General features: G+C 38.8%; 1 protein-coding gene and 1 long non-coding RNA gene across 2 annotated transcripts; one reads left to right on the forward strand and one right to left on the reverse strand.

Annotated features, from left to right (window-relative positions):
* Window positions 1-128: 128 nt before the first annotated feature.
* LOC146468890 (neuronal acetylcholine receptor subunit alpha-10-like) lies at window positions 129-11,142 on the reverse strand. The gene is made up of 6 exons (XM_085123944.1): window positions 10,869-11,142; window positions 5,600-5,700; window positions 4,622-4,773; window positions 2,970-3,014; window positions 2,443-2,552; window positions 129-1,911 (listed from the first exon to the last, which is right to left on the reverse strand). Exons 2-6 carry the CDS (start codon window positions 5,667-5,669, stop codon window positions 690-692), a joined length of 1,599 nt encoding a protein of 532 aa, XP_084980070.1. The 5' UTR covers window positions 5,670-5,700; window positions 10,869-11,142; the 3' UTR covers window positions 129-689.
* LOC146468891 (uncharacterized) lies at window positions 6,149-11,641 on the forward strand. The gene is made up of 3 exons (XR_014867342.1): window positions 6,149-8,978; window positions 11,069-11,138; window positions 11,426-11,641. It is a non-coding gene; the product is annotated as an uncharacterized LOC146468891 (long non-coding RNA).
* Window positions 11,642-12,940: the final 1,299 nt, after the last annotated feature.

The raw sequence follows: 12,940 nt of genomic DNA on the forward strand, positions 1-12,940 counted from the left end.
TAAGGAAGAACTTCGAACAAATTTGAAATTAACTTCAAGATGTCGATGATAATAATGGTCATCATCATCATAATCATTATCATAATCTATAAAAATATTCAAACGCACTAACGAAGCTAAGACAAAAATGCCTTTTTAAAAGGTGATTCTTATATGTTTATTTGTTTTGTTGGTTTACCAGCAAAGTTAGTCATATAATTTTCTTTCTGTTTCCTTTCCCGCCATGACCGCTTCAATATTTTTAACATCCTATTAGTCTTCCGAATGCTAGGATTATTAAATACGTACGTATCATAAGTGTTAAGCAGTATATAATTACTTAGAACGCCACATTATATGAAAGGAGCTTCCACCAAAAACTGTTTGTGAAGTTCTGTGATGTGTAAACTGTTTGCCATCTTTTAGAAATTTGCCATCATGAATTGGAAACTTTAGTCCGTGGCTTGAATGTGTCTGTAAAGCTGTAACACGTCGAAATTCAAAGTTATATTTCTGTACAAAAAAGGTTCAGCGTATGTAGCATCTCAACTTTCCACTAGTTTCTGCCCTCAGAACCAGACAGTCGCGATATTTTTGTGTCAAAGCAGTTGAGCTCTAATAAAATGTTCCCACTTTTTCTTGAAATTTGCATTCGAATATCTCTGAATGCACAAGAAATGAGGTCGTGATTGTCTATTGTAGTATAACGTCTACTCATCAACCATTGGCTCAGGGTTATCCACAGTTAACGGGTGCAAATCTTGCCATAGCTTCGGCGCTCTTAGGAATATTGCCGAAACCGTTACTATACCGCAAACGACCGCTACAACCAAGAAGAAACGATCCAGAATCCTTGCAACGAGGGTCCATTCCCAGTGCCTAATTGCCAACTCGTCCTCGCTCAAACTGTCCCTATCATCCTTATAAGGGCGTGACTCTTCCGTGGTTTGATCGTCTAGTACTTCATGAGAGCTTATTTTGAATGGGTACCCATTAAGCCCGTAATTTTTCTGGCAAGCAAGGTTCTCCATTTCTGTGCCCATGGCTTCAGAACTTGCAGGCCCACAGGTGTAGACAGCATCACTGAAAGTAACAGTGAACCCTTGATTGTGTTGGTCTTTTCCATCCTCTCCTAACTTTGACACCCCGTTATCATTAATGATCCTTTGCTTTATCCTTCGGCTTTTTCTGGTGGATTTTCTTCGCAGAATTTTTCGTTTCTCGGGTGTATTCGAGAGTAGCACTATGGTAGCCATCCAATCTATCACCAACCTCTTCATCCATTGAGGCATTTTTCGATTTGTACGGTGGTAGAAGTTTAAAATCGTCGTCGTCACCACCACAGAAGCCCCAATCTCAAGAATGATGGCAAAATAGTACTGTCCCAGGATGGGAAAGTCGTACGATGGCATAATTTCGGACGTCAGTTGTTGGAAAACGGTCATCGCCAGCAAGACAGTTATGCTCAGGCCGATTCGTTCGCCCGATTCCGGGGGAAGGACGAATCCAAGAAAAATCATGGACGATATCAAACAGCAGGGAAGTATTAAATTAATGAAGTAATCCGTGCTTTCTCGTCCCATCTTTATAGTAACCGTCACATCAACATATGGAGATTGGCAGCACTGGTAGTAGCGTTCATTTCTCTTCATTTTCACCATGTAAATTTCCCATTCGCCATTTTGTTGGAAATACTTGGATGGAAATATATAGTGTTTCATGGGAGTGATGTTTAGCGTGCGTGCATCGTACATCCATGAGCCGAACTTGAGTTTACAAAGCTGGATGTCAAACGGAAAATACTTTACTTTTATTCCGCACAGACTCTTGAACATCATCGGATTGCCCCATGACGAGGTGCCGTTGGAATACAGAGTTATTCCGCTGCGATAACTACTTCTGCCACCTGCAAAATGATCCTGGTCGTCATTACTGAAAAAAAAAAACAATCAATTTCCGTTTTAAGTATTAAAGTGATCACAAGAACGGAATGAAAATCATGCAGCCCCAAGTAAATTCACATCAGTATGCTGTTTTTACGTGCATTTGACTATGGTCTTGAAGTACAACCCGTGCCCTGTTTAAGGGACTAAACCAGCCAAAACATCATGACTTAGTTGTGGTTTCCTTGGCATAAAACGATTTTAACTTTTCCAGATTGGATGCTTGCCCATCGAAAAAGGTTACCCCAGCATTACTCAATAAAGCTTCAGTAACGTTTTATATGTCTGGTGGCATGACATAAATAATGCGAAGCAAACGTTCCGGTAATGGGAACTAAGAAGGAAGCAGAATCCAGCGCACCAGAGGAATCTTCTATCTAGTCGACTGAAGGAAGACACCAGGGTCCTTATGTTGATAGGTTCGACTCCAGTAAGGGAGCCAGAAAGTTTTCTTTGCACTTTCATGTTCGTTGTTTAGTTTATTTCTAATATGAAGAGGCCTAACGTTTACCAAACTTACTTGTTGTAAAGAAGAATGTCTGGAACCCAGACTCTCTTGGCTTCCACGTGAAGTCTGTCTATTCCACCGAATTCAGATTCGTTCCATTGCAATAAAGGATTTACCCATTGCTGAAAAAATGAATTATAAAATAAACGTTTTGTGCATATGTACATTAGCCCATCACTGTTTCTTCCAGCTGGCACGGTTTTTTGCCAGACCCCATTCCACATCCCATAGTGACAATTACATAACTAACTAATCAGTCCACTCGTGATAAGTTTTGAAACCGCAAACGTAAATTTATAAATCGTACAATAAAACTTTATCTATTGGTAAGTGTCTTCGGATAAGTAATTAAGGTTGAAATGATTTTCAACTTGATAAACGAGTTTCACCCATTTGTATTGGGGTAAAAATGGCTAAAAATGCTCGGCTTTCGACAATTAACCTGCTATCTATGTCTGTAGAATAAGGTCCTACGGTTTTTACAGAGGAATTCGTTTCTTAAGTGATATGATGATGGTCTTTGTCATGACAAGACCCACCTGTTGAACCCATCCGTTCACCACGATGGATTGCTCTTTGGCGTTCTGTGGAAAAAAGGTTCATTGGGCGTTATAAAGACAAGAAAAATATCACCGTTTCAGTTACCCAACCGACCCTAACATCTTTTCACCCCGACAATTTCTTAGGTGTGTAAGTGTTGGTAGGATTAACGAAACTGTCGTCATACACGTAGTTTTACATCTTAGAAAATGTGAAAGATGGCTGCGAACAAAAATATTTGCAGGGGATGTTAAAACAAACCAGAAGGAAAAATAAATTCTTAAGATGTTGTCTCCTTTGTTTCCAGATCGTTTCAGTGTCTCCTTTTAAAGACAATTTTTCTGTAAGCTAATACAGATTGATATGCTTGGATGCTTTAGCTGAACATTTAACTTGCAGAACGTTTTAGGAAACGAAATTTTATTTTCCGAATTTTACTTGCTGTCATTGGTTTTACCAAAATACTAACTGAACTTTTTTCGCACTTTTAGCAACACATTTGCCCCTTCTAAAACGAAAGGAATTTAAGTTTTCCAGCGTTAAGAAACTTTGAGCTTACATTTTGCCGAAGAAAACTCCAGATTAAACAAGAAGTTCGGGTATAAAAGGGGCCTGGCCAGGCCATTCTCACCTTCAGTTGTCAAGCAACCATCAGAGCGTAAACAACTGACAAACAACATGTGCCTTTTTCTTCGGCTTCTACCGAAAAATCTGCTTAGTTTTCAGATTAACTCTTGTTAAACAAATTGTAACTTGATATCTTTTATTGCTGTGGTTATATTATAAAATCTTGAGGCATATTTTTCAGAGGACGCTTGAGTCAACAACTTGCAACGACTGAACAGCATCTAAATTTGCATCTCACTCCTGCAAAGGTGTGCTGGTCTTCTTCGGGCGATGAATAGACCCTTCTCCAAAATGGCGACCGAAAATTCAAATAAGTTATAATTAAAAACGTATACCAGCACTAGAAAGAGCACTTTTACTTTAGTAACCCTGCAAAGTTTCAGCATATCAGATATGTAATTTCAGCTGAGAAAATGTAAGTTGAAAAATGAAAAATTTACAGACGTTTGTATGACAGGGGGTATGACGAATACCCTCAGTCATACAAACGTCTGTAAATTTGTAAAAAATTTCATCTTACATTTCCCAAGCTGATATAACACCTAATATGCTGAAACTTTGCAATGTTACTAACGTAAAGGTGCTCTTTCCAGTACTGGTATCAGTTTTTCATTCAGTTCAGTTTTAACTCATTGAAATCTGTTGCCGCCATTTTGGAGAAGGGTCTATTGATACACAACCAGTGAGTCTACCCATCGCCTGACGAAGACCAGCAGTGAGCGGCCGAAACGTCGCGATCCAAACCGATGTGACACAATTGTGAGACCAACGATTAATTTTGAGCTATCATTTCAAACCACGATAACCGTACACAAACAGTTGTCACCCTTGTAGAAAGTAGCCCTTGCAAAACACGCTAATTATGTCAGGACTGGTAAATGAATCGAGCTTATGTTTAACTGTCTCTTCGGAGATATCCTCTCAACGTTTTGCTTAATCCTTGACAACTGTTGGAAATCTTCGATATTGAGCACTCCAGAGATGAAGAGATGGTTGGCATTTGTATAATGAATGACTAACATACCACTTCTACAATTTTGACTACTTCAAATCCAAAGAGCACGTTGATTGCAGCATTGTTGTCATTTCTAGGTAAAAGGTCCACGCTGTAGTAACTGCTGTTGAACAATCTTTTATGAAGCTGCTGTTCAAAGGTCAGATTCGCACTGAGCATTCCTACAAAATAAAAGCAATATGTGTCGCTAGTAGGAATAATATCGTGATTTCAAGTATATCCTGGCAAGCGTGGATATCTTGATGATATTTTTTGGAAATTAGTATTTTATTTATTTTTATTTTATTAGCCTTGCTAGGAAAAACATTGTAAATACAAAATGAAAAAAAAGAAGAAGAAAGGCACAGGCAAGGACGTCGTTACCTCGCAAGCCAGTTACTTCTGACCCAGAACACCTTAAATAGGATAAGATTATACTCGGATAAACTAGATACAACAGTTCCACATGTGGAATGTTCCTCGTTAGATTGCAGGATAGGTTACATTAAGTATATCTTGAAAGATCGAGGGTCTTCAGGGTCGTAAGAGACTTGGACAGCATTTGCGTAGTGAAGGTTCAGAATGCCTTTCGGAGAACAGTTAGTGGAGAGTACAAGATCTCGGGCTGAGGTAAATTGAAGCATCAAAAGATATGTCGCTCAATTTTTTTAAATGGTTAAATTGAAAGTTTGCGACCCGTAATAAAAAATAATCAGAAAATGTCCTTCATTGTTGGACAAAGTTGTCACAGTAGGCTCCTTTAGATATATTAAAATTCAGCTTGACAATGAGGTCAAGAGAACACAAAAAAAAGAAATTAAATTATCTTTTTTATTTATTTCTGTTGTTTGTGTCCCCTGGACCTCGATAAAAAGTCGAATTTTTATATTTCGAAAGGGGCTTATTGCAGTTAATGCCAAAAAATGTGTGAGAGAAAATATAATTATCGTCCATTGCTAGCAGACATTGACTTCTTTATTTGCATGTTTTAAATTATTAACAACTTACCATTTGACAATTTTAACGTAAGGGAAAGACCCAGTAGGATGATCAGCTTTTTCTCAATTAAGAACGTCATCTTTGCTTTTATCCATTATTAAAATCCATATCTATCAGGCAATGTAGGAAATGAAAAAGATGAGTAACTGTCACCTTTTAATTGAAACATTAGTACTTCTCTTTATTTTATGCAGATCTGAATTTTTCCAAAGTGATTTCCTGTTATAAATTCGTAGTTTCCGACGGATGAATTGAATTGAGAAGTCACAGACCACAATTGGTGAATCGGAGATCGCATGCAACATTGAAACCCTCATAACCTGGGAACGAGGGAAGTGATTACAGTAATAATGATAAAAATAATAATTATAATAATAATAATAATAATAATAATAATAATAATAATAATAATAATAATAATAATAATAATAATAAAGACCCCATCCACCCCAATGCATACCTTTTTAATGCGTCAGGGGTTTTCGCCTATCGTCCGCACTAAAGCGCCTGAAAACGCCGATGAAAACGGGGACTTTTGAAAACGCTTTGTTTCTAGTGTGGACAAGTGAAAACAGAGACTTTTTGGAAACGGTGACGTAAAAAGTGTCACATTGCCTGATTTCATACCGTGGGGGTCTGGGTACGAGTCTGTGTATTATGGGATATGGGACTCGACACCCACATAGCCAGAAAGAGCACATCGAAATTTACAACATCCTTAAGTTTGGTGTTAATCAAGCGAATATTAGGCGAGATACAGCCATTCAAAAACTTAAAAAATTTAGTAAGAAATGTATGGAACGCCGGACAAATCGTCCGTCACATCCGGCGTTCCATATATTTCTTGGTAAAATTTGGAGTTTTTGAATGGCTGTATCTTTCCTAATATTAGCTTGAGTAACACCAAACTTGAGGATGTTGTAAAGTTCGGTGTGCTCTTTCTGGCTATGTGGGTGTCGAGTCCCATATCCCATAATACACAGACTCGTACCCACACCCCCAGGGTATGAAATCAGGCTTTGCCATTGGTTCCAGTCCAAATCAGAGCATCTATCCAAGATGGCGGATGGTCTTGTGATGTTAACACGTGTGCAATCCCAGGGCCCAGTCGTTTTCATCGTTTTCGAGCGTTTTAATGGTTAAAAGGATACGAAAACGCTGATGTGGATTTTGCTTCGTTTTCGCCGAGATGGAAACGGACACTTGTGAAAACGCATTAATGCGGATGGGACCTAAAATGGAGGTAAGGTAGGAATCGTACTGGAAGAGATGATACAACAAACTTACCGAGCCTTTGAGTTTAAAGGGATCAGTAGCACAAACAAAAAGCAAGGAGAATCTATTTCTACAAACATGGATGTACCAGAGTATTTCGTGTTATAGCGACGTTAATTCCAAATCACTATGTCCTTCACTTGCTCAGAGCAAGATCGAATATTGATTCTTTTTAATTTTAATTTGATTACATAAATATTGTTTCTATACTAAGGGATTTCCCCTCTAGCTGATTTAAAGATACCGATACTTTCACATTATCTTTTCACAAAACAGTTCCAACACATTATTTTCACCCGATATCTACTGCCTCCATGAACGAATTCGCACGCCTTCGGAGTATTCGATAATTTTTGAGACATTTCGCGTCGGTTAATCTTAACAACCTAAATGGGTTTGAAAAGGAAGACTGCAGTTGACATGTGTACCATGACAGTGACCGAAAGTATTGCATAAAAGCTAGCTAGACGTCACGTGGTTTTCTCGCAAGCTACCTGAAACTGGGTCATAACGTTTACCTAAAGTATGGTACGCATAGTGGACATGTGCAACGCGTGTGCTTTTGTTGTAGCTTTATTCTGTGTAGCTGGCAGTATTTTAAGGTAAATTTACCTTCGCGTGGCCAATACAGCAGCTACAGAGGCTACGGCTGACGGCATAGACCAACAAAGACAATTAGTCATCCACACGGATAAAAATTAAGAACAGAATGTATCATGTGCCCAGCTGGGATTCGAACCACGGAATAGCATGTTCCAAGCATTTAATCTTTCCACACGACCACCCGAGTAGTGGTGTTTTGTATATGAACATTTCATATTTGTTTAAACTTTAGATTAGTAATCATGGATTCTGTTCCGAACAGCCTAAATAATGGATTTCAAAAACCACATCTGCATTTGGCTGGTGAGACAAATGTAACGAGGGTCTTGTAGGTGATGAGCGCACCTCGTTCACTATATGAGGTGCCCAATCTACAAACCATGATCTTGTGTTTTGTTCTCTAATCAAAACAGTGTTCGTTATGGTTTGTCAATTAGCTGTCATTAAGACAGTCAGTCATTCAGTAAGCTTACACGGGTACAAAGTCCGTATTAATTCTCTATTAGTTCCGTCCCAGTAAGTTCCCTTTTAGTTCAGTCCTTTCTAGTTTAGTTGAGTTACAGGGAGTTGTCTAATTTAATTGTATCGTTTTGAGATCAGGCTATATAGATAACTCCGTGTGTGAATTTAATCGACAGAACTCCAATAAAGGATACGGACAGCGACTCAGCTGGTAATAGCTGTAGCAAGCGTTAGTTAGCTCCTGACCATTGTTTAGCGAGTAAAGCAGTTATTAAATTAGTGGTAGAAATAGATTTGGAAGCCGTGAAGAACTCAATGAAGGGTAAAATCATAACGCGGATTAGCGTTGATCCAATACCCCTTTAGTTGAAAAGGCGACTAAAAGAACAGGCGCAAACAGGAGAGAGTGTTTCCCACGCAACTAAGAGTGAAAGAAAGAATAAACTGAATCTTGATTATCGCTGATTAGTACTATACGTTGATAAGTTTAAAACTAGAATACAATTTATTTAAAATATGTGTCGTGACACATGACAACTACGACCAAAAGCGACTAGATACAACCCAAATTCCGGCAAACCCCACCAGCCAGCGAGTAAAACGTGCTCCCATTGTGTCAACGGAAGTCACGTAAAAATAGGTAGAGGGAAAAAGTGTTGGTCCACAAACAGTAAAATGGGGCATTCCGCCAACGCCAACGCCAACGCCAGCGCTTCAATTTCGCTCAAGGGTGTTCATTTGCAAGTACATTAAACAAGTACTTACAACGAAGCTACACTTTGATATAAAAAGAAGGCAAATGAATAAAGTTGCGCTACTGATCATAAGACAGCATCGTTGAAAGCCTATATAATGTTAATTCTTCCATCTGGTAGCTCAAACAGACGCCTCTGTAAAGGCCAGTATAAAAAAATGGCACTGAAACGCAAACGCGAATCTCTTCCTCCTTTTTTCTTTATTGCTGATGGAGAAAGCTTTCCGTATTCAGGTTTGAAACTTCCCCCTCTTGGAAACCACTTTTATTTCTCCCAGGACGACCCATAAAAAGGTGCGTACGTCACAATTTTTTGTTATTATTATTTTATTTTTGACGATGAACAAACACGCGTGTGTTTGGTGCGGTTCGCTGCGAGTTTCCTCACACCGTTTTCAGCTGCTCATTTGATTGGCGTCCACAACTGTATTTAGGGCTTTTGAATTTGACGGCAACACCAAACCAATATATATTTAATGCTAAATACATTCAATACAATTTCTTAATCATGATATTGAAATATTAGCTACAAGCTATTTAGTCAAAAAGTGAAATAAACATTTTAATGAACAGAAGCCGTGCTGAATAGAGACTGAAAATTGGTTAACAAACGAAAAATTATTTGCCGGAGTCACAGAGTCAATCAGCGGTTAATCCTCTTTTCTAACATGTCGAATTGTGGTAACTATGACAAAATTGTCTTTTTTCTCCATGGTCTCCGGAATAAATATAATCGGTGCCGTAGGTTTCATTTTAACGTCAGATCAAACTGAAGAACTGCAACCACTAGACCAGGTTACCTTAAAATATTTTTTACGACAAAACATAGCATATATAAAACAAGGTTCCCATATTTCAAAATTGCGAACAAGTCAAATTTTCATTTAACATTCGTTTTGCCGGCCTGTCAGCGTGTGGTGCCGTAATGTTTGCTTTTAAGACTTTCCTCTCCTGAAAGAATATTAATTAGTGAAGAAATGTTGTCATGACTGTTTATAACGTGAGTTAACTCGAATTCTACTCACAGACTTGGGCTCAAATTTCCACCGTCAACTGCATTGGTTTTCAAAAAGATTGTCCAGCCCTACACAGACTTCAATTTTACATGTTTTTTTGTAATCGAACCTCATCTGTTTTTTCACGAATGTTGTGTTTTGGCGTACTGAGAAGGAAAATATGTCAAATAAATTAAAATACAGCGCCATTTTCATGCAGCTTGACCAGTTGCGTATATTTGTTTGTAAAGGTGAGATCGCAAGCACGTTTTTTCGACAGGCATGTCAAATTACCCTTGTTTTTCGTGGCAAGAAAAAAAAATAGATACTGGAGGCTCTATTATTGCTTTAAATTGACTAGCACTGTATTTTAATCTCATTCTATGAATCTATCGTTTTGCATAGAGCTAGGGTTTTTAAGCGTGAGTGTTGAGCGCCATCCAAAATAGGCTAGGCAAATTTCACGCGATTGCAAATGGTCGCTAATTCCAGTCTACAAATGAAAACTGATACGAATCGCTCACCCATTGCATAGGGTACTGTGATACATTTTAGGCGCAAATTTGTGTCTTTTCTTGGTTACGTTGACTGTTATTCAAGCCACAGCACACTGACTGGCAAGTATCGCGGTTAAAAAATCGAATATTCAGACAAATAACAAGGGGTCCGCTCTCTTTTGACAGATGAACGGCCCTTAGAGTCGACTGGACACAGTAAATTAAAGAATTAAAATGTATATGCCCAAACTGGAATATATAAATGAGACCTAGCTGAAAAACCGAAAATAAAAAGACACATTTCATTATTTAAAGTTAACTTCGAAGACTTGTTTAGTCGGCGTGTTCCGCAATAGCAAAAAAAAAAAACAGAGCGTTGATCGCTTATCACTCTCATTACATATTCGAAATATAAGATCTGATATGTTTTACCAACAATTCAACGAATTGCAAGATATGCTTTGTATTGTACTTGCTCAAAATTCCCGATTTTAAGGGTTTTGCTATGATCGTTTTCTGTCAGTTTGTTATTACAGAATGAGGCCAATCTTGTCACGAAGTTAAAGAAAGCTTGTGTATTCTGGAAGGTCTAACTCACTTAAGGTGGCGATAGACACATTTTCGACCATTCCCCATTCCATTCAAAATGATCGCCGTTTAAACGTTTAACCTTCTCAAAATGAAAAACTCACCTGAAACTTGGAGAAGGGATGATCGCCTTTGTCGGAAGAATTAACTTTGTAGTTTCTCGCTTGATCGGCTGGATTGAGTTTAAAATAAAAACAGACTGCGCCTACGTGTCTACCGCCTAACGCCAGCTTTGTGCTCGGAAATCAAATTATGCAAGCCGAATTTCTAATGGTTTACAGTTTTGTGTAATTATACCCTCTAGTGAAGTTGACAGCCGCGGGTTAGAGCAAAATGGCTATAATAGGTGGGAGAACCAATCAAAACTATCCTTGGTGAGTAATGGCTTTTCCTTTTTAGATAACATGCCTTCCCCTAAATTAAAGCGGCCTTACTCAGCAATGTATTTTGGTGTTGTTTAATTATGTGCCGTTTTATTCATGACGCGCGGGCCTTTTTTCTTGTAATTGTTCACTTTTTAACCTTAACATTTTCTTGACAATATCAATCACGTAAGAAAACCACTTTTTCGTTTGTTAACGCTTAACAAAAATCAGTTAAGGGGTTAACCCGAGAAAAATCGATCAAACAGATGTCTTTTTTTTTTCTCCAAACCTTACAGGAAAGATAACTGCATGATAAAAAGCAGCGGAACAGTAGGTGGTGCAATATGGAGTCATAATTTACAGTGACGTCAAAGAAAAAAGCAAAACGTGAGCTTCGACAACGGAAATGTTCAACGTTGTTGGTTGTGTTGCGTGATAAATGTGCCCATTTGACCCCAAAAGCAATAGCTCAGATCAACTTGCGCCATCATTTTCGGAAGCCCCGGGGTTATTCCCAGTATTAACAATAACAAAAGGCCGATATGAAATATTTTATAACAATTTTTAATGAAAGGTGGGAAAGATTGTTTCTACGTGGGAGTAACAATCAGTGTGTTACATATCGTCCTCCACCAGAATCTCCCCAATAATAGCTAAGAGATTTTAATAAACCCATCAGTGATAGAAATTTTGGTTTGGTTATGACGTCACTTCCGTCCTACCGACCGCCCGTAAGTACGCTACTCCATGTAAGCCAACATGAAATGAGACACTCAAACCTTGTGCTGCAAATCAGGTTTGTTTGGCAGGAAATTGCATCGCCAACTGCGTTTGAGAAAAAAAAAATAATAATTTTGAAGACGACGTGTACGACAAAACACAAACTCAATTTATGAATAAGTCTGCAAAACTGTAAAGCAAAGAAAGGGAGATAGCAAGAGATCGAGAAAACAGGCGACGAAGAAGCAAAGTTCCACGTCAAAGAGAGCGATTAAGAGCGGTAGCAAACAGGCGAAACATGAGTGACGAGCAAAGACAGAAAGAACAGGAAAGGGTGCTGAAAAAGACCCGTGTTGCAGCACAGGGTTTGAGTGTCTCATTTCACATTGGCTTACACAGATGAGCGCATGTGCTGTAACCCGGGTTGTTTTTCGGCGGGAAAATGCATGGCCAACTGCGCTGCCGGCCGCGTTTGTTTGGCGGTAAGTTGCATCGCCAACTGCGTTTGAGAAAAAAACAAAACAAAAAAATAATTCTGAAGACGACAAGATACAAAGTCAATTTTTATATGTGACCAACAGCAGGAGAAAGAGCAAGGCAACTAGCGGCGGGAGAAACAAATCGACTGGCACATCATCAGAATCTGGAAGTGAAATCATTTTTACTCCGATCCGGCGCGACGAAACGTTGGATTTTTCCTCTTGAAGTGAAACGTTTCGCTCACTTAAAGTTGTAAAACGAACGGAAAAATCAGCAATGGAATAAAAGGACTGGTTATTCTCAGAAGAGGCGAGTACATTCATGCAATTTTGTTGACAAAACTTTGCTAGTTTGCTGGTTTGCAAGATATTGTTTTCTTGCAGTTTTGACACGCCGTTTAACTTAAGCTTAAGCTAATACTGCTAACTTCAGAACAGTCTTTTGAGCTCGTCTTTTCGGTCCATGTTGATTATTTCCCTTGGAGTTTTAATTTCTGATCTCGTCCAATTTTGCCGTCAAACAGCGGGAGAAAGAGCAAGGCGGATCGCGGCGGGAGAAACAAATCGACTCTTTTGGCAGCTTTCAGAGGCGGCACTTCATAAAACAGCGGC

Source organism: Pavona decussata, unplaced genomic scaffold (assembly GCF_977016875.1).
Source record: "Pavona decussata unplaced genomic scaffold, jaPavDecu1.1 SCAFFOLD_128, whole genome shotgun sequence".
Taxonomy (NCBI): domain Eukaryota; kingdom Metazoa; phylum Cnidaria; class Anthozoa; order Scleractinia; family Agariciidae; genus Pavona; species Pavona decussata.